The sequence below is a fragment of the Palaemon carinicauda genome, chromosome 13, assembly GCF_036898095.1.
Source record: "Palaemon carinicauda isolate YSFRI2023 chromosome 13, ASM3689809v2, whole genome shotgun sequence".
Classification (NCBI taxonomy): domain Eukaryota; kingdom Metazoa; phylum Arthropoda; class Malacostraca; order Decapoda; family Palaemonidae; genus Palaemon; species Palaemon carinicauda.
This window is the reverse complement of record NC_090737.1, coordinates 146,786,245-146,807,374: the sequence shown is the minus strand read 5'-3', so window position 1 is coordinate 146,807,374 and position 21,130 is coordinate 146,786,245. Positions and strand designations below refer to the sequence as shown.

General features: G+C 36.3%; 1 protein-coding gene across 5 annotated transcripts in view; it reads left to right on the top strand.

Annotated features, from left to right (window-relative positions):
* The window catches only part of HPS4 (Hermansky-Pudlak syndrome 4 protein), a 599,431-nt gene that overhangs the window by 421,626 nt on the left and 156,675 nt on the right, over positions 1–21,130 (top strand). For all 5 annotated transcript variants that reach the window (XM_068386039.1, XM_068386038.1, XM_068386036.1 and 2 more), the window contains exon 2: positions 6,560–6,797. In XM_068386039.1, the coding sequence (XP_068242140.1) occupies positions 6,560–6,797 (238 nt within the window). The remainder of the gene's footprint in view (positions 1–6,559; positions 6,798–21,130) is intronic.

Below are 21,130 nucleotides of genomic sequence, written 5' to 3'. Positions count from 1 at the left end.
GTAGTATTAGCATAATCAATATATAACATAATAATGTAATGATAATAAGAGTTCAAATTAGCTTGTTACAATTAACAAATTTTTCCATGGAGTCCAATAACGGTTGTAGTATTGAAGAAAATGTTCATAGTGCATCCTTCTTCATTTGTATGTGCATTACTTGCTGCACATGCATTATATGGTTCCCTTTCCTAGTGCAGACATGCATCTAAATGAGGATGACCTGCCCTGGAGCAGCAAAAACTGACTACGTCCTCATTGCAATCCCCAGCAATACCTTTCCAAAAATCTCTGACTGGCTTTGCAAGCAAAGGAACTCCCCCTCCCCATACAGTATGAGACCTTCCAATCATTCTTCCTGGAGCAATACTCACCATCACTAATTGCCTGTGTAACCAAGATATTTCAGCTCTCTCAACAACTGTTGGGGAATCAAAGGGCGTTGATGGCCCTCAGGGAAATGTTCAGTTTTGCTCACTTTCAACCTGCTGCAGATGTTTCTTACTTGTGCTCTTTTAACACAATTCCTGCCAGAACTGGTGCAAGCCACCATTCCTAATTTTGGCAACTTGCCATTAAGGACCTGACAACTAGAGCCGATGTGACCTAGGTAAGGAAAATCATTGACAAATGCTAGCTAATGGTTTTGGAGGAAAATATGTAGATCTTCTACAAATCAGAGCGCTCTAGGAAGGACAGACATGCACTGTGTCTTCGATTCGTTATAGATTATGTCATGTTCATTAGCGTATTCGTTGCAGGTGTCGATAACACGTTGTAGGCCTTGGGCAGAGGGGGAGATGAGGACCATATCGTCAGCATAGCACATGTTATTTATGGTAGAGCCATTAACCGTGCAACCAATGGGAAGTGAATTCAGTCTGATATTCAAATCATCTGTGTAAACATTAAATAAATATGGTGAAAGGATGCCTCCTTGCCTGAGACCGTTAAATGAACCAAATGGCTAGGATATTACATTGCCCCATTTGACACAAAACTGCTGTGTTGAGAACCAACAGTATAATATGCCGAGGAGATATAGAGGAGTTCCCCTTTTACGTAGTTTCAAAAGGAGTTTCAGATAGTTTATTCTGTCAAATGCCTTCTGCATGTGTAGAAAATATAAGTAGACGGGGGAGGCCGAGGATATATAGAAATTCAATATCTCCTTTAGAATATATACACAGGTGTCAGTCGAGTGGTTAGTCTTAAAACCAAATTGATCGTCTGTAGTATGGAGAAAGGTGCAAGGCAATGGAATAGAAGAGATTCAAATATCTTTGATGAAATTGTTGTGACGGCTATGGGGCGGTAGTTTACGGGGTCAATCGCATCCTTCAGTTTGATTTTTATGAGAGGTATTAAGTGGACAAGTAGAAGGGTTTCGGGGAGATATTGGTGCATTATACAGGAATTGAATAGTCACCAAATAGGATATAAATTATAGTGTGGCAGAATTTGAAAGCCTCGGCGGGAAGGCCATCGCAGCCAGATGCCTTAATACCAGGTAATTTCTTGATAGCCTCGCATACGTCACTTGGAGAGATACGGTCGCTATGTTGAAATTCCATATTGACTTTGATGAAACTATGCACTTCATTCCGGGTATCTTGGTCATTTATACAATTTAGGATAGCGCTAAAGTGATCCCCCCCCCACATTCTTGCAATGGATTCTTCGCTGACTACATCCCCTACTCTTTGGGATAATTTGTTTGACTTTGGGTTTAGTGAATTAATATCTTTCCAAAGATGGGGGCAGTCATTGGTGGTCAATTTTCTGGACAATGCATCGGCTCGTAGCTGATTTTCGTTACTATGACATTGACGAAGAGCAAGTTTGAACTGTGCTCTCGCTTGCCTCATCTGTAGAGCAAGGGGATCTTCTCTCTGGCTACCACCGTTCTTCCAAGGGAGGAACATTTCTCGAGAGTGTGCATAGAGGTTTTTAATTAAATAATTCCAGCCAGGTATGTTTCGATGGTTACCTCTTGTGAGTCTAAATGTGTCTCTGCCCAAGTTCCATAAGGCATTTATTATATTTATGTAGAATTCCTTTAGTTTATCTTTATGCTGTTCGTTGCGGCACTTGGGATTATCACAGAGCAGGACTTAAGCAGATTAAGTTATCGAGCAGAGATTACTGTCAGATGAGTGTTTGAATGCAGTAGATTTTTGGAGGTTGGAGAAGTCCCATGTGATAGATGGTAGCCTCTCCCTTTGGATGGATACCGCCAGGAGGGAGGGTGTAGGAAATGTGACCTGCTTGGGTATGTGGTCGAATGCAGACGATAGGTCGTATCATATATTATATTCAGTGATAGAGCTATGCAGGTGGTCAGTGGTAAAACGATGATCAAACCAGGATGTGCTGGACATATATTTCTGTTCTGAATGTAACTAAAGGAGGAAGGAGGCAGGATGGCAACATCGCTAATTTGAAGAGATTGTTGAAGACAGAGGCGCTGTAATTCATTATAAAATAGTCTATTTGGGTGCGCATTAAAGTCTTCTATTAGGCACGCTTTGTCAGCGGAGGTATCATTAATAATACCTTGAACTTCTCCTAACAGTATACAATAATGATCAAAGTTTGACTGGCACTCCCAGGAGAAGTATGCATTAATCACTAATATGGTTTTACCTTCTATCGTTACTTGCAGGCCGAGAAGTCTGTCAGTTTGATACGTCACTGGTTTCATGCACTTATCCAAAGATCAATGCCATAGAAATGAGAGACCACCTTTCAGACGACCTTGAATGATATAGTCGTTAATATCCATCGACGAGACACAGAAGCTGTTATAATCATCATGAACTGAATCACCGATAGCCAGGTCATGGGGGAGGAATAAGGTTTCTTGCAGTGCAATAATGACATGGAAATCATTACAGAACTCATTAGGAACAGGTAAATTCTGCTTGATCCCGTATATGCTCCAAGACAAAATACTTAATTACTCCATGAATTTCGTTGACCTTTGGAGATAAGCGCAGAAATCTCAGGGGGTGTGAGTGTGGAAGGTGCCGGGGCATTGCTGGGTGAGGCTGATTGTAGTAGATGAATTTGGGCATCTAGGGTCGCTGGTGAAGGGTGATCTCTCTTAAGATCATAAAAGGACACTCGTGCTCCTGGACCAAAGTTTTCGCCTACTAGGAGCTTTCGATGATGGAATAAACAGGAAACCCTGTATGCAACTTGACCTTCTACCTTACACTTGAGGCTATGAAGAATGAGAGGGTCTGATCCTTTTAGTTGTCTAACATGTAACCTGATGGCATGTTCAGTCACTGAGGAATGCAGGTTGTGGACAACAACGTGGCATCTCTTTGGGCGGTGGTGAGCGGAGATATTCCCAGATGAATGTTGGCTGACCTGTCTGCGGTTGCGGTCGGGTCAGAACTTTGTCGTTCGCCGAGAGATCTGCCACCTTTCATCGTCTTCTTGGGCATTTGACATTAGCGCCCTGGCCTATGAGTCGGTCGAAGGGGGGAGGGGGGAGAGGTAGGAGTGCATGGTACGCCTCTTGAATCTCTTCTGTCTAACAATGGGGAGGGGGAAGTGGGGGTATCCAAAACTGGTGTTTGCTCTGTAACGATCCTTGGCCCTGTATCGGGCAGGCTAGAGAGGGTGTTTTGTTGGTCCATGTTGGGTGTCAGGTTTGTTGAAGGTTATTCATGAATCAACTTGGGTTGACCTGTGGGGTCATACAACTTATTATATTTTTCCTTCAACTCTCCAATTTGATATGTTATCTCATTGATTTGCAGCCCCAATGCAGTGAATGTATCATTGATTTGCAGAGCCATCGCATCACTGATTTGCTGCTTCATTGCAGTGATGGCATCACTGATTTTCTGACTCAATGCATCACTGATTTGTTGCCTCATTGCAGCAATTGCATCACTGATTTGCTGCCCCACTGCATCACTGATTTGCTGCCTCATTGCAGCGATTGCATCAGGGATTGCACTGAGATCTTCAAAGGTATTTGACAGCAAAGTTGACAACTCCAAGGCTTTTACTGCAATGTTACGTACAGTCATTATGTTGAGGTCAGCTGGCTAGGCAGGAGGTAGGGTGTATGGGTCACCCGGGCAAACTGTAACATTAGTTGTGGTTTTGAGCTATGTTAACATGAGAGAGATTTTCTTCGTAGAAGTCAGGCTCTTTGGATTTCGATCATTCCGAATGCCGTTGGGCATATGGTCTTTGCATGAGACATATGCAATTGTGATTTCTTCTTACGAGAAAAGATTTCTCACAACGTCTATGATGGACTGAGATCGCTCTTGTTAGGACGAGAATTGATGAAATAAACACAATTGTTCTGTATGTGAGGGAGGGAGTGATGAGAGGCACTACCGACACTCGGGGTCATTCTTTTATGTCAACCTTTTGGTTAGGGTGAGCTAAGAACAAACCATTACTCTTCACTTTTTATTTTTCTTATTTTCACTGTTTGAATTGAAAGCAGCCAATGGCAATGAAGGGAGAAGAAATTTCGGGCACTGAATGGATTAGAGGGAAATTTTCAATTATACCAGGAAGCACAGGGTTGCAAGTGATAGAGAACACTTCACTAGGCAGAGCAGCACTTCATGCACATACACACACATTTTTTAACGGGAAAGCACGTAAATGACCATAGTTATTCAAGTAAGTGTGCGAAGCGCCTCTGAAGCATGCTATGAAATCCTATAAAAACTGTTGGTAGTAAACAGCAACACCTGTGTTGACTGTAAATAAAGTTAGTTGTTTGTGAACTCCCATTCTCATTAACCCTTTCTCTGCTCCCATCACATTATATAAAGCTATTTCTTCAAACAAGGGGTTCGTAGGGAACAATGCCAGTCAACTTGTACACCACACAGTAGGCTTCTCAGCTGTGCTTCAACAGCCCCCCCCCCCCCCCCCCCCCCGCTTCCAAGGCCTAAACAGGCTGGGTCATTTACCTGTATGTGGCCGATCCATGGCAACACTGCTTCTGACGCTGATGTTTGTACAAACAAATTGCTACTGAAACCAGGTTCACGCCCGTAATTTTCTTGATATGTTCGAATTTTTGCAGAATCCTTCGTACCTTACATCACAGCTTTTGATGCAGTCTTTTTGTATTGCCAGTTCCATAACTGGAATGAGATTTTGAGCATCACAAATGGACGAATTATCTGAAATTCTTATAACTAATAGATAATATCTTGTATTTTTTTATGCTAGTGTGCCTATATATATATATTAAATGTTTATGCATGTAGAATAGAGGTCTGAATCAATAATAGGAAGAAAATATAATTTTTCCACATATATTATATTTTATTATGTCTTCTTTTTCTTTTTACATGCTATTATTTCTCTGATGAAGCAAGACTTATTTGATGTTTCTCTAAATAAAAGAATTTATCCTCTAGTATAATTTCAATCATCAGTTATATGTTTACATTTTTTTAGATTAAGACCATCTTTGCCCCTTTTTCATGTGAAGTTATTATCGTTCATGTTCAAGACAATAACAATGAGAGTAGACATTGAGATCATTTTCATGCTAGGGATTCGTTTTCACCTGTCATGAAAGCTTCAACTTACGTTTGCCGTAAGTTATGAACCAGTGGCAGCCATTCAGTATCCAATTTCCTTTAATAATCCTAATAAATTTCTACTACTGCTGTCTAGGGGTTCAAAGGTTGACGTCATACTGCATTCCTGGTTACTTCATTAACGATGCTTTTTATAGTCTCTCGACGTCTTACTAACAGTGGAAAACAATGTACGCGTTTCACTGACGTTTGTATACCATAAAACACCAATAGCCATTGTTCACTTGTGCCATAGACATAAAATTACTTGCAGCTAATAACCATAACTTTAGTATTATGAATTCTACAAAGGCATTTGCTTGAGTTTTTTCATGGGTTTACTTTAACGTGGTCTAGGTCACAAATGTCTGTTTCTCTTTATCCGTTATTTCCACTAATGTATGCCGACAGAAGTCTTGATTCAAACGTATTTTTATGAACTTGACATTATCCTTTATTTTATGTTAAATTTTGCATATAATGTGGGATATAACCTTATTAACATTACTCAAGATACTTTCTGGTTGAACCAAATCATGAACAAAGGTGCATTGTTTATTTCAAATTATTTGTGTGAAATGATGTTTTTGAGGCTTTAGTACAGTAAATTAAATTGTTTCACATTCCTCTGTTTACTTTCAACAATTTCGTATGTGTAAAACAATTAATTTTTTTCAAAGAAGTACTATCGTATTAATAGTTACTATTACATAATCTAATTGACTAATCCATTTAACATAAATTCTGTAGCCTTTATTCTTTCAGTGACATGCAAACCTAAATGGTTTATTAAGACTTATGACCTCAAAAAGAAAATAATGAAATTGAAGATAATGAGGAGGTTCATAGTTTATATTTTAATTCTGAATGTCATTGCTTGGAAATATTTATACGTAAAAGAGAAACAAATATTTATTTCATCTATGCGAGCGCTGACGCCACTAGTGTTATTGATCATTGCCCTTTGCCTTTGCTCCCAGGCGGTGCGTGCCAGCGGTGGTAGTCTACGACAGCGGGGCATGTACCAAAGAGGAGGATGACCCCGCCCATGCTGTCCTTTATTTCCGGCCACGACACACACCCACCACTGCCCGCACATCACTTGCTGGCCAACTGGCGGGTGTGGTTCACTTCTGTCGCCACGCCTTCGCCACACCCACCCTCGTCCGCACTCGCCACGCCCATGTGGCGCTGAAGGATTATGGGCGATTTGTCCTTGTAAGTTATTGTATTGAGAGGGGAATTCTTATCCGCTTTCCACATATAAAACACCTCAACCAAGCAAGTTTTAGTTCGATTGAGTTGAAGTAACATTAATGAGATGCCAGCCAGGTCAAAAGGTCTTGGGGATCATTCTGTGTTCAAGGATTAGGGTCTGAGATGAGGTCTACAGTTGGAAATGATGGAAAACAAATATTTTTCATTAGGTTTTCTATTTATACAAATGGGGGCTTTACAAAAACTCCATTTTCTAATGCTGTTATTAACTTTTATTGTTTTCTTAGTATATTTAGTAATTTTGGACGTTTCATACATAACTTCTTAAATGACATTAAGAGCTCATGCGTAATTTTATGTCCATAACAAGAGTACAATGAAGTTATATCCTTGCTTATTTTAATCTTCTATATTTTGGTGTGTGTTGTTGGAGATTTAAATTAATTTTTAAAAATAATGCTCACGTCCTAGCTAGAATTTTACAAACCTCATAAAAAAGCCTGCCACATATCGCATATCATATCGTGAAATTCAATTTACCTTTTCATCTGGGTTTTAATAGCAGATGCTTTTTTCGAGTTAGTATCGTGAGATAAGCATTTTTTTTTTTCATTTAAAACAAGAAACAATTACTTTGACTCTAACTATTACTATTTTCACCCTGATTAAGTAGACCAATATACATAACAGAATTAATTTCTCTCGCATTTTGCCTATTATTCTTCTATACACCTTGTCTCTCATGTTTCATTTCGTTATTTCGTTACTTTGATGCAATCATCCAGAAGTAGCGTGCATTTTGTGAATACTTTGAAAGACTGAGTGAAGAAGACCCTACAAGCTGTCTCAGCTTTTTTTAAGATTCATAATCAGATATTTTAAATTAATTTAAAACAGCATTGCAGTGAATGTTTTTTTCATTTGCACTATACACACACACACACACACACACACACACACACACACACACACATATATATATATATATATATATATATATATATATATATATATATATATATATATATATATATATATATATATATATATTTATATATCAAGGCGACTAATACATGTGTGTATATATATATATATATATATATATATATATATATATATATATATATATATATATATATATATATATATATATATATTAGTAACCTTGTAATGAAACGACAGATACGCTTCCATCCTCTTACATAACATGACTTTCGTTTGAGCGACGAGATTTTCATACGAGATCTTTATAAAGTTTACTCACAAGGGTGGAACACAGTGACGTACAATGGTTTCTATAAAGGAGGTAAACACGCTCCAATTCTCCAATAAATTTCCTGAGTAGAGATGATGCGGGGAGAAAACCTTGTCCCATTGTTCGCCCGGGCAAATACAAACATACTCTCAGATATCCCGTTTCCATAATACAATCCATGTCGTAGGTATCCTATAGCTTGCTAACGACTCCTTCCTCCACCCAGCATTTTCCTATCTGAAATGGTAGAAGTTAAAGACAGGAACATTTTCGGCTTTCAAAATTTGCGAAAGTTTGTATGGAAAACCAGAAAGCAAGAATGAACGAGGGGCAAAGGGGAAGACTAAGAGGGGATTGGATGACACTGATATGGAATGAAAATGTACGGATGGTCTACAGTTCCTTAAATTGGAGAAAAACTTCAGAGAGAGATGAAAGGAAAAGGTATACAAAGTTGACAATGTATAAGTCACGGTATATACATATATAAATAACACATTTTAGATCAAAAGTTGGAATTATTGTATTATTCACTGCAGAAGAGTGCATATCTTAACAGTTATTACATAACAAAAAAGGGTGTAATAAGAAAATATTTTTATGCAGATCGTGACACCTAAATGTTCACTGCAGTCGTACAACAAATGTGTTAAAATATTCTTCAATTCGAAATACGAACATTCGTTAGACAAAAAACCTTCGGAAGGTGTGGTTTAAACGAAAGGTGAACATAGGTAAGTGAAAGTAGTTCATCCTCTACGAATCAACGTAGTTCAGACCAAGAAGTTTGAGGATGATAATAGAAATCATTAACACGTAGATCAAAGTACTGGATATTGGACGCGAGCTAGAAAATATAAAAATTACGTAGATAAAATTATATGGATTTTGTTTAAAAAAGTAAAAATAAATACTGACAATAGTAGCAAGAATCATTGGTAACTCGAAGAAACAGCAGCACGTGATGAAGATACAAGTGCTCGGAAATAAAAGTTACAAGATAAAATTTAGGAGATACCAGGGTTAAGCTTCGAAGGGACAGGCACAACTTCAGATCGCCGAGATCATAGACTAGAAACCAGAAGAGAAGAGAGAAAAGTAAGAATTCACAGTTTCGAAAAGAAATGCAAATTAACAGATTGATAAATTTTAGAAAGAAATATTTTGCCTCGCAGTTTAAGTGATGGTTGCATAGATGAAGAGAAATAGTTTCTGAAAGTCAGACGTCAGCAAGCAAAGCAGATGTAGAAGTATCGTTAAAGAAGAGAACTAAAAGCTAAAGCTAGTAGAAATAAGAGGAAACTGTGGCAAATTGAATTTATGTATAGAAGAATGTATGTGACGTTGTGAATGTTACAAGTAAAAAAAAAATACATTTGCAGGTAGGAAATGTTGGAGAGTAATTGTCAAAGAAAGCTAAAATTAGTAAAGGATGCAAATTATAAGTATTCTTAGAAAATAAAATGATAGGGGTTTATACTAATATCTAAAAATTAAAGAATGCCATTTAAGTAAATGGAGAGGGGACTGACGGGGAATTAGAACTGTTTATATTCATATATGAAAAGACTATAAGAGATATGGTACAGAAGAAACAAAAGTTTGTGTTCGAGGTTAGAAGATCCCTAAAGTAGAGGAACATAGGAAGTACATGAAATGTTCTTTAATTACCATCGTGCAGAATGTAGTGTAACGAAGACCTTCATGGGCTGGCATATATTTAAATTCAATGGAAGGCAAATGAGGCAGGTTGGTCAGAGTTTACCACTCAAAAGAAAACAACTTCAGTATCGCAATTTAACGGTAAAGGTTATAAATAGAGTTTGAATTTCAAGAAGTGCAAATTATATTCTTAGGCATTAATGGATAGAAATTTAATTTAGATAGATTATTATGGGAAGTAAGTTGGCCAGGGCACCAACCACCCGTTGAGATATTACCGCTAGAGAGTTATTAGATTCTTTGACCGGCTATACAACACTACATTGGATCGTTCTCTTTGGTTACGGCTCATTTTGTCTTTACCTACCCAATCACCGAATATTCTGGTCTATTCTTTCCACGTTCTTCTCTGTCCTCATATACCTGACAACACTGAGATTACCAAACAAATCTTCTTCGCTCATGTGGCTAACTAGAGCAATGTAATTGGTCAGTGGCTACTTTCCTCTTGGCAACGGTAAAAGAGACTCTTTTGCTATTTTAAGCTGCTCTTCCAGGAGAAAGCCACTCCAAAATCAAACCATTGTTCTCTAGTCTTGGGTAGTACCATAGTCTCTGTACCATGGCCTTCCATTGTCTTGGATTAGAGTTTACTTGCTTAAGCGTACACTCGGGCGCGTTGGTCTATCTTATTAATCTTCCTTTTGTTATTTCAAGTTTTTATAGTATATATATGAAGCATCTAATTTAATGTTGTTACTGTTCTTAACATATCTTATTTTGATTGTTGATTTCTTTGCTTATAGTCTATTTCTTTCCTTGTTTCCTTTCCTCATTAGGCTATTTTTCCTGTTTGAGCCTTTGAGCTTATAGCATCTTGTTTTTCCAACTAGGGTTACGGCTTAGCTTGCTATAATAATAATAATGATAATGATAATGACTAAGGAAACATTGATGCTGTCTAGATTTACGAAGATTGTAAGTCATAGAATGCAGAGATTTTAGATAAATTGGCTATATTACTGACCTCAAATGAAGTTGAAGATGCAGAGGACCGAAATTAGAAGGTAAAGAAAGAGTTTGCTTAATATTTCACGGAAATTGTACACGAATGACAATGAGAGAAGGATATTAAGAGTTGTAAAAGGAAAGGAATTAAAGTTCTTAGAATTTAAAAGACATTTATGGGGATTTTGAGGGGAGGATACCAAATCATTATAATTCATATGATGTTGGGCGTAAAGCAAATGGGTGTTACAGACTAATACACACACAAACACAGTCATTACAACGCCCCAAAACATAACAGACACCTCACACGTCTCGAACTGTCGACCTCACTACGCCACGACTCCTCGCTGCTGTGAGGAATGGCGATGGTGGCTGGTACAACACAAACATACGCTACCACCGGGGTCTAGCGATGGCAGGTAGAATGGGAAAAAGGCACGCTAATATTGAGAGTTGGGAGATTTAGAATCAGAGAGGAAGTGAGGCCAAAAGGATATAGTTTGCTAGTCAAAGGAATCTTAGATATACAGTATATATGGTGTTATAGTGTACTGATTTAGCTAATACTTGTGGATATACATTGGAATGGGATTTTGAAATTTGTTACAGCTGGAACAGATAAGAACTAGAACTTGTAAATACATGTGCGGTAGTTTTTCTAGATAATTGTCCTTTAAAAACTATAAAAATGTAGATCCAATAATCATGAATGAGAGTATAAAAGTTCTTATAGGAAATGTTGAAAATGAGACTGCATATTATGAGTTCGAGGTGTTGGGGTTAGCGTAAAACCAAATTTATCGTCAATACTGACTTTATTGGGTAGAAAATATCTCACAAAAGCAACTGGCCATTAGCGAACTTCGGGTCGGCAGAATACAAAACAAGGATAAGCCTGAAACGTTATAAGATTATAGATGACGTAAGGGTACAAAAGTATTTAAATCTATGGGAGAGGATTCAATCATCTATAATGCAAAACAATAACCTAACAAAATAGGGAATAAAACTCTGTTATAGTCAAAGTTAAAATAATAATAATAAATCAATATATAAAATTTCAGTCACCAAAGTTGTCACTCTTCTCACTGCTTAAACCAGTATCAGAATTTCTAGCATTTGGAATAGAAGACAAAATAGGTTCAGAGAATTGACTATTTGCTGAGGTATGAATAGGAACAATACAGTCATCAGAATTAGGAGTGAATTTAGGCATTAATTGATCAGCATGGCGTTTCCATACCCAGTTACCAAAGTTCTTCAATTGCATTCTATAATTTCTAACACCAAGCACCTCAATAATTTTACCTGGCAGCCAAGTGTTCCCAGCACCAAAATTTTCTACAAATACTTCATCATCAACAGCATATTTAGACTTTTCAAATTTGCAATCACTTTTCAATTATTTCTCTCATATTCTGGGGTTTAATCCTCTCAATTAAACCACAAAAATTACGATTGAACATCATATCAGATGGAGATTTCCCACTGGAAGAATGCACTGCCCTACTACAATTGTACTAAAATCTACAAAAACGTGTAGTGATATTTCCCTCTGTGAATTATCAAGATCCTTTTTAAATGTCTTAACTCTCTGCAAGCCCATTTGATGTTGGATTGTATGGAGCAGGCGTAGCATGCTCAATATCCTTATTCTACAAGAAAGTCTCCATCTCATCAGAAACGAAATATTTAGCATTATCAGAAACAAGTACACTGGGTTATCCAAAATTGCAAAAACTAAGTATCAATTTCTCAATAGTTACAATCGATGTAGTTAATTTAGTTACATTAATATCCAAAAATTTAGTGTAAGAATCAATGATTATCAAAAAATAGTTTCCATCTATAGGACCAGCTTAATCTATATGTACTTTATCCCTGACCACGACAATACAGAAGATTTAGGAGTTTGCTAGTTTTTAAAGCATACATTACATGATTATGTCATTGCACTAATTTCTTGGTCTATTTTTGGCCACCATACCCAATTACGTACTTCAGCTTTCATTGCACTGATACCATTATGAACAACATGTAATTCATCCAACACTACATTTCGCATATCAGATGGAATAATCACATGGTTTCTATACAAAAGTACATCACCATAAAGGCATAAATTGTCTCTCACTTTGGAAAAATCAGAAATTAAAGAATCATTAATCCAGCCATATTTCACACAACTGACTACTTGTGTAACCACAGGATCACATTTAGACGAATATTTGATTGATTCAAAAGATAAATTTTTATCATGCAAAGCTTGAACCATACTCAGTAGGGGTATTTGAATCCAAATCCGAATCAGAAAGGGGTAACCGACTCAAAGCATCTGCGACAACATTGTCCTTGCCAGCTTTAAAATATAAATCGTAATCAAATTGAGAAAGTAGTAAGGCCCAACGTTGTACCCTAGCATTAGCATTCATAGGTACCAACTAGGTTCTGCCAAATAAACCAAGTAAAGTTTTGTGGCCAGTTCTGATTACGAATTTGCCACCCAACAAAAAATATTTAAGACTGGAAACAGCATAACCAAAGCTACAACTTCCTTGTCCAATTGCAAGTATTTCAACTCAACAGCTGACAATTTCTTACTTGCAAAATAAACTGGCTTTCCAATACCATTGAATTTCAGCATAAGAACATCCCACACCCACTGGAGATGCATCCACTTCTACTACTACTGGACTATCCAAGTCAAAAATAGCAGGAAAATTGGACCTGAATAACTCAGCTTTGACCGTACTAAATGCATTAGCGTCACTATCAGACCATTTAAATTTTGCATTTTTCCTAAAAAGATTACATAGCAGAGAAAGTATACTAGAAAAATTAGGAAGAAATCTCGAATAATAAGTAACCATTCCCAAAAATTATTTCACTTCAAAACAGACTTTGGAGAAGGGGCTTCCAAAATTGCAGCTATTTTCTTTGGTGATGGCTTAATTTCATCTCCTGAAATGACATAGCCTAAGTATTCTGAATTACTGGTATTTAAAACAGTTTTACTTTTATTAATGGCAACATTATGCTTCTGAAGATCTCTCAAAACTCTGTTTAGTCTCTCATCATGTTCTTTTTGTGTCTCTCCGCCAATAATTATGTCTTCTAAAAAAGCAATAACACCATCAATATGCATTAAAATTTGAGAAATTAACCTCTAAAAGATAGCAGGTGATGAAGAATCACCAAAGGGATGTCTCTTGTACCTCTACAGGTAACTGTAGGTATGCTTTCTTAAGATCAATTTTGAAAAGATTGTACCCTTACCCATTATAGCAAATATTTCCTCAGGTGTAGGTAAAGGATATTTCTCTCAAGCAATATTGTTATTAAGATATTTGAAATCAGAACAAATTCGCATAAACTGTTTATCACTTTTCAAAACAGGCACGATAGGAGCTGCCCAATCTCTAAATTTAACAGGTTCTATCACATCTTCCTCCACAAGCTTATCTAATGCAATTTCAACAAGATTTACATATTTACTAGCAACAGGCGTAGATTTATGGAATTTAGGAAGTGCACCACTTTTCTAGTGGATTTCAGCTACTACACTAGTAACAGGCAAGTTAGGATCAGTGTTGAACTGGGATTTAGCATCCAAAACAGAATTAAGCCCTACCTCATCTTCAATTCCAGTTAAAGAAATGCCCAATTTTGGCATTAAATCTTTGCCACACAAATTGACATTAGTGTCTTCAACCAGATAAAAACCATGACAGATGTTGTAATCTTTAAATTTAACAGTAGCAAACACCTTGCCAATTACATGAATAGAATTTTTTTCCATATGTTTTCAGCCTTTTACTACCAGGCTGAACAGACAATCCTAAAATTTTAACATATTTGCAATTCAGAGTTGAAACCACAGCACCACTATCTACTTCATATGGAATATCAGTATCATTCAACTTTAAGGTAATCTTTGTTCAGATTGGTTCAGCATTATCACAATCACTCTCCAAATTAAGCATGTGATCTGATTCAGAATCATCAGACTCATCATTGAAATTAACCAATTGATCAAAATTATTATCATCATCCAAAATCTGAATTATCCCATTCAGCTGAAGCATTTACTTTCTTTTTAAAAACTTTCTTTTTCTTAGATTTGTAAAACAGACTTTTACCATCACTGCTCTTTTCCACAATTGGCTTAGGTGAAGTCTTTTGGCCTTGATTTGATTCTATAAAGCGAGGACAAACAAGTTTCAGGTGCCATTTTCTATTACAGAAAGAACAAGATAAAGGGGAAAATCTGCAATTCTCACTACGATGAGGATAACCACAATGTCTACAATTAAAATTAAATTTACGTGTGGTTGCACTATAATTTGAACTATCAGCTAAACTAATTTTCTCAGAACAGAAAGCTTTCTCAAAACTCAAAACTCTTTCCAGAGTTTCAGCCGAAGTCATAGTTTGTTAATTCAAATTTTCAGCAGCCAAATTCAGAAAATAAACTTCATTATCAATGGCCATAAACAACTGATCTCTGAATCGACCGTCAAAGGCAGTACCAAACCACAATCGGAAGCTAAAGATTTCAGATCAGCATAAAGATCAAGCAATGACTCACCACGATTTTTCTTCCTTTGCTGAAACTTAATCAAATATCTGTGATAGGATGGTTTCACAATAAAATGGGTTTTCAAAAGAGAAACAATATCATCAAATTTTAAAGACGCATTACGAGGTAATTTAAGTGCACAGAGAGAAGCTAAAACACTGAAAGTCTAAGTATCTAAAAAAATAAGTAGACTATTTTTCTCCTTAACCTCGCCAGTGATGCCAAAGTGACCAAAATGTGCTTGCAGCATAGACAACCAAACATCTAGCTTGATCTTTTTAGAATCAAAAGGATCAATCTTACTTTGGGATCCCAAAGCCATCGTAGAACTCTAGAAATCGTTGAATCCATGTAACTAATCACTGGCAAAAACGAAGCTAGGCAGTTTATACAAACATGTTAGGCAGCATAGCAGGTTTACTAGCCAGCTTAAAAACATGGGAAAAATAAAGCTTACCAAATCCAATGGCATAATTCTTCTACAAAACAATGACATCACTCCTGCGAAGCAGGTTGACATCCAGATAGCCTAGAGGCGTAGCCAAAATGCAAGGTCGCTAGCCTAGGAACTTCGGTCCGGACTCCCATACAAGGTTGGATGAAAACTAGCGTCTTGAAATCTGCTCACAAAATCAACATCCTGCATCCAGACTTCATTCGTTACCACTTTATTATAAGTTCGAGGTGTTGGGGTTAGCGTAAAACCAAAGTCATCGTCAATACTGACTTTATTAAATAGAAAATAACTCACAAAAGCAAATGGCCGTTGGCAAACCTTGCTTTGGCAGAATACAAAACAAGGAAAAACCTAAAACATTATAAAAGTATAGATACGCAAAGGTACAAAAGTATTGGAATCTGTGGGAGACGATTCAATCATTTATAATGCAAAACAACAAGCAAACAAAATAAGAAATAAAACACTGTTATATTCAGTAGTAAAATAATAATAATAAATCGATATATGACATGGCATTAGTAAACTGGGAAGGATTATAAGCAAATCGAAAGGCAGGCCTAAAAATTGAAAGAAATGCTGGAAGACGTATGAAGTAAATTTATTTTGAAGTTATATAAATAGAGAACATTTAAGAACACTAGAATTTTAAGGTTAAAGAAAAGCAAATGCAGAAAAAAGATTCAATGTAGAAGTCAAAACATAATAAGGCAGTTATGAAGTTTCAAATTTAGTAAGTCAAAGAGGGGTAGAAAAGGAGTTAAGCCAATCCTGAATTTTAAAAGTGAAGCAAACCTGTGAATTCAATGAAAATGAGATGCACTGAAGAAACTATGGAAAATAGATATTAATGCATATATCTTATACCTGAGGGAGTCAGATGAAACTTCATAAAGGCTCTAAGAATTTGATAAGCCGGAATTAATTTAATACTGTTATTATTATTACAAATAAAGCTGCTACCTTGATTGGAGGGACAGAATATTAAAAACCAAAGGGCCCCAATTCGGGAAACTTGTCATTAAAAAAAAAAAGAAACAGAGAAGTAAAGAATAAACTATATAAAAGAATTTAAAAGATAGAAAATCACAATCAATAACAATGTTGAAATGATAAGCAATAGGTAAACTATGAAGCGAAATTTACTCAAACTTGATCAACAAGAAAACATTTCTCAATGTTTGAACTTCTGAAGTTACACTCCTTCAACTATGCAATTAGGAAGAATACTTCATCTCTCCATTAGGCCACAGTCAGAAAAAATAGAATACACTGTAGTATCGAGCCTTACAAAATAAAACGCTTAGAATTAATTGCCTTATTAATACTAATGATGGATAGCATAGTGTTGAACCTCTGTATCTGAAAGATGGTAAAATTATGAAAAATTGTAAACAGCATACTATGTGAGCTAATTGATTGACATTGCCCTAGGAGATAGATCGATTTAAAGACTAGCATCATTCACATAAGCAACATGATCATTTCAAAGGCAAAGCCACATATGTGTATATAATAAAAGAACACGAACGCTACTCGAAAAACACACATGATTACGTTTCTGTTGTCATTATAGTGCCCATCAAAAAACTTTGCAGTTTATTAGTTGAAAATTAAATAATACAGAGATTTTATCTATCAACTCCCATCTGGTTAAGTTTGCAAAAAAATGCCTTGTGGGTAAAGTGGCCTAGAGCATAACAAGTCAAGATCAATCTCATGAATTTCCAGACCAGAATTAAAGAATTTTCATACATCACTTGTACCATTCAAATTACAAACTCAGGAACAGATGATCATATTCCACATATGTATGCAAACGTTTTTCTAATGGGCATTCAAAAACTCTAGATGATATGGGAGTCTTAGAAATGTGGATGGCAATTACTGGCGCTAAACCTACCACATCAATATCTGCCTAAAGGAGTTACATTGCCATTTTACCAAAAAGGGCAAATAGAACTTTATTAAACGGACTTGGGAAAAAGAGACAACATGGAAGCTAAAGTGGTCAGTGATAGTTTAGCCTCAGGGAAACAAGAATGACACAGATTGAGCGTCTTAGTCCTTTGCTTCTGGTCAAATACATCAGCTAAAATGGGGCCTGTTCCTATGGACGAGGAGTACTACAGTTCTCTGGTTTAACCTTTAAACTATATTGTTAATAATACCTACGTGGACACAGTATTGGGGTAAATCTTACCACAATTTGGAAAATAAATAAAACTAGGTGTAATCTAAATTTAAAAAATATGAAATCATTGGCAGAAAATACAACGTCTGTACTTTTATTTCTCCTGTTCTTTAAGTTATTGCTATGGCAAAGTGAATCTGTTAGGGATAACTCAAAAAAAGTACTAAATATATGAAAATTAATTACATAGGTACACTTAAAAAATTATAAAAAAAAAAAAATATTACAGCTGAAGTCTGTAGCGATGATCCACACATACCCATGTCACAGGAGCCTCAGGTCTGAGAAGCACAGCCTTCTGGTAGCAACACACACTGTATGGGAGAGAGTAACAAATAGTTTTTTTTTATAAGTAGAAAAATATCCTAGTTGCAGGTAAAAAATTTTTTATATTATCTGATCCCAGTCTAAGAACATAGACTAACTATAAATTACTAGTCTTATGACCTGAGAGTTCAACAACAACATTTGGAAAACAAACAAACTAGTGTTATATTTGTTTACAAAACCGAGATAGATGTAAAACGGGCAGCAGTAGAGACATCATGGGCACCAGAAGAGACTGTATGAGCAACAGGAGAAACAGCATGGGCAGCAGAAGAGATAACACAGGCAGCAGCAGAGAGAGCATGGGCAGCAGCAGAGACAACACAGGCAGTAGGGGCAACTGGTTTTGTAGCACACTGAACAGCCAAACCACAGCTGGGCTAGCAGGGGTAGAAGGTAGGGAGGGGTCTTAGGGTTAAGGGTCACTGGTGGAGGGGTGGTGTGTTTGGCCTACACATTGGACACCAAATGGCTTACGAGGTGGTGATGTACATCTTTGTCTCTTGCACACACTACTCTGTAGCTCCCTTTCATCGAACTCATCTCTGTCCACATCAGGTTGCTCATAAGCTTTGTCAGTGTCAGAGTCATCCAAAATCTTGCTTTCAACATTATCCTCTTCATTTTCAATTTCACTTGGCAAAAAAGAACTTACTTCTGACATACCAAATTTATTCATAATGTCCTCCAGTTGTTTGTCAGTATAAAACTTGTTTATCGTATCTAGCCATATTATTGCCCTGAAAAGCAAATTTATGTTTTATACGTTATCATGGTTATGGTGTAAAATTTACACAAATATGATTAGTATTTTAACACGTTTTGGGGGAAAATATTACTCATATAAGATTCCATGTCAGTGTTTGAACACGGTTGTGGGGTAAATATTACCCACATAAGATTCCATGTCAGTATTTGAACTCAGTTGTGGGGTAAATAGGCTATTACCCACACAAGTTTGCATCTTATCACATTTATGGGTAAATATTACCCACACAAGTTTGTATCTTATCACGGTTATGGGGTAAAATATACCTGAAGCACAACATACATGGCCCCATGACGGCACGAACGCGGATAGACTAACAGCCAACTTAAGCTACACAAAGACCCACTTGACTGCCGACACCCATCCGGCTGTGCGCGCATGAAACACATGAGTGTAGGGTAAAAATTACCCACGACATTGTTTTAGGGTTAAGAAAACTAGGAACTGTTCCGTCTATACCAAAGAATGTATGAGTAGGTTTCAAGTGGGTGTGCCATTTATATTCGTAGGCAGTGCCAGAAAGGATTTTTTTAATGATCATATTGTATCATCTTTTTTTCTGAAGAAAAAACTCTCTGGACAGCAGCTCTTAGTTGAGTATAGTTATTGCAAATCAGACCTGATATATTTGAAAAATCAAAGTGAGAGAAAGGGAAAGCCATGATAATTTCAGCTCACAGAGATACATGCGGACAAATTATTTTAAAATTTTTCTTTTGATAAATCTTAAAACTCTCAGTTTATTACTAGATTTTTTATCTGAAAATATAGCTTAATGTATAAAGGTCACAGATGACAGATTTATTTTTCTAATCCCAATAAGCCCATTAGTGATGAAGTACCTCAAGTACACAAGATTGTGACATTATCAAATATTCAACCAAGCTGTCCAAATTGCCCGCATTTCACAAAGAATTTATGCATTACTTTTTATAAGATAGATCACAATCTATTCCCAAATCCGCACTAGCCAGTAACAACATCGGAATAGGCATGAAAATACTTTGTCTTGCCTCTGGCTCTTTCACAACTCCTGATAAAATTTAGGCAATGATAGAATTTCGGCAAGACTCTCACCTCCCTCAAGCTAAAATACCAGTGATAAAAGGAACTCGCCAATGCCTCTTTTATGTAAAACGTTTAGAAATATAGTATCAATCATTAAGAATAAATGTCCTACTTTTAAGACCTTTTTTTTATTAAATACATACAAAAGTAAAGTGCAGAGTTTTGAAGTCTTGGAATGGCATGTGATATTTGAGAGTTGAGAATTCAAAATTGAGGAGGATAAGATGAGGTTCTTGTGACTATGAAATGTCCAATAAAGTCAAATTAAAATCTGATCAAGTAATGAATTCAATTTATACTAACTGGTTTATTCAAGTAATGGTTTATACATAACGGTTTATTTGAGTGAAGCTTTATACATAAAGTCAGGGAATTAAACTGATAAGGATAAGGGAACATGCGTGAATTATATGGAAAAAGCATCATAGTTTAGAAGTAATTTGTGTTATGAATTTTGAGAGAGCTCCATTCACGCGCAATTTGATAGCATATATTAAAGGATTAAACAAACTGAAGTTAAAACCCGAGATAAAAGTTATAATCATTTATTTCATGCTATAAAATATAAAGTTTAATTCAAAACGGTAAGATTTAATGCGACAATCGAGCATATGAAGCTATTGACATTTGAACAAAAGAAAGATGATTTTATCAATAACACACACGTATCCAGAACCAAAATTTATGTAAAGCAAACTTTCCTTTGTTAAGACAATGCAATGGAAATTAGTAATGGGGGAAAGTGTCGAAATTAACTTATTGGGTGTTTTAAAAGTCCAGGGGAATGTGAAAGATAATGAAGGAGAAGAAAAGGAGCCAGATTACATAAGATAAGATTTTAGCCTAAGTTAAAAAGCACAAGCCAGAAAGACTCAGAGGTATGTAAAGATTGACTGACCTTGAAAGTCATGCAAATTCTTATAGTGGAGTCTTGGATAAATTAACATGTGGTTCCCTTTTGTACATAAAAGCCTAAAATACATTGATCACTGAATGGCTACCAAGGCTAGC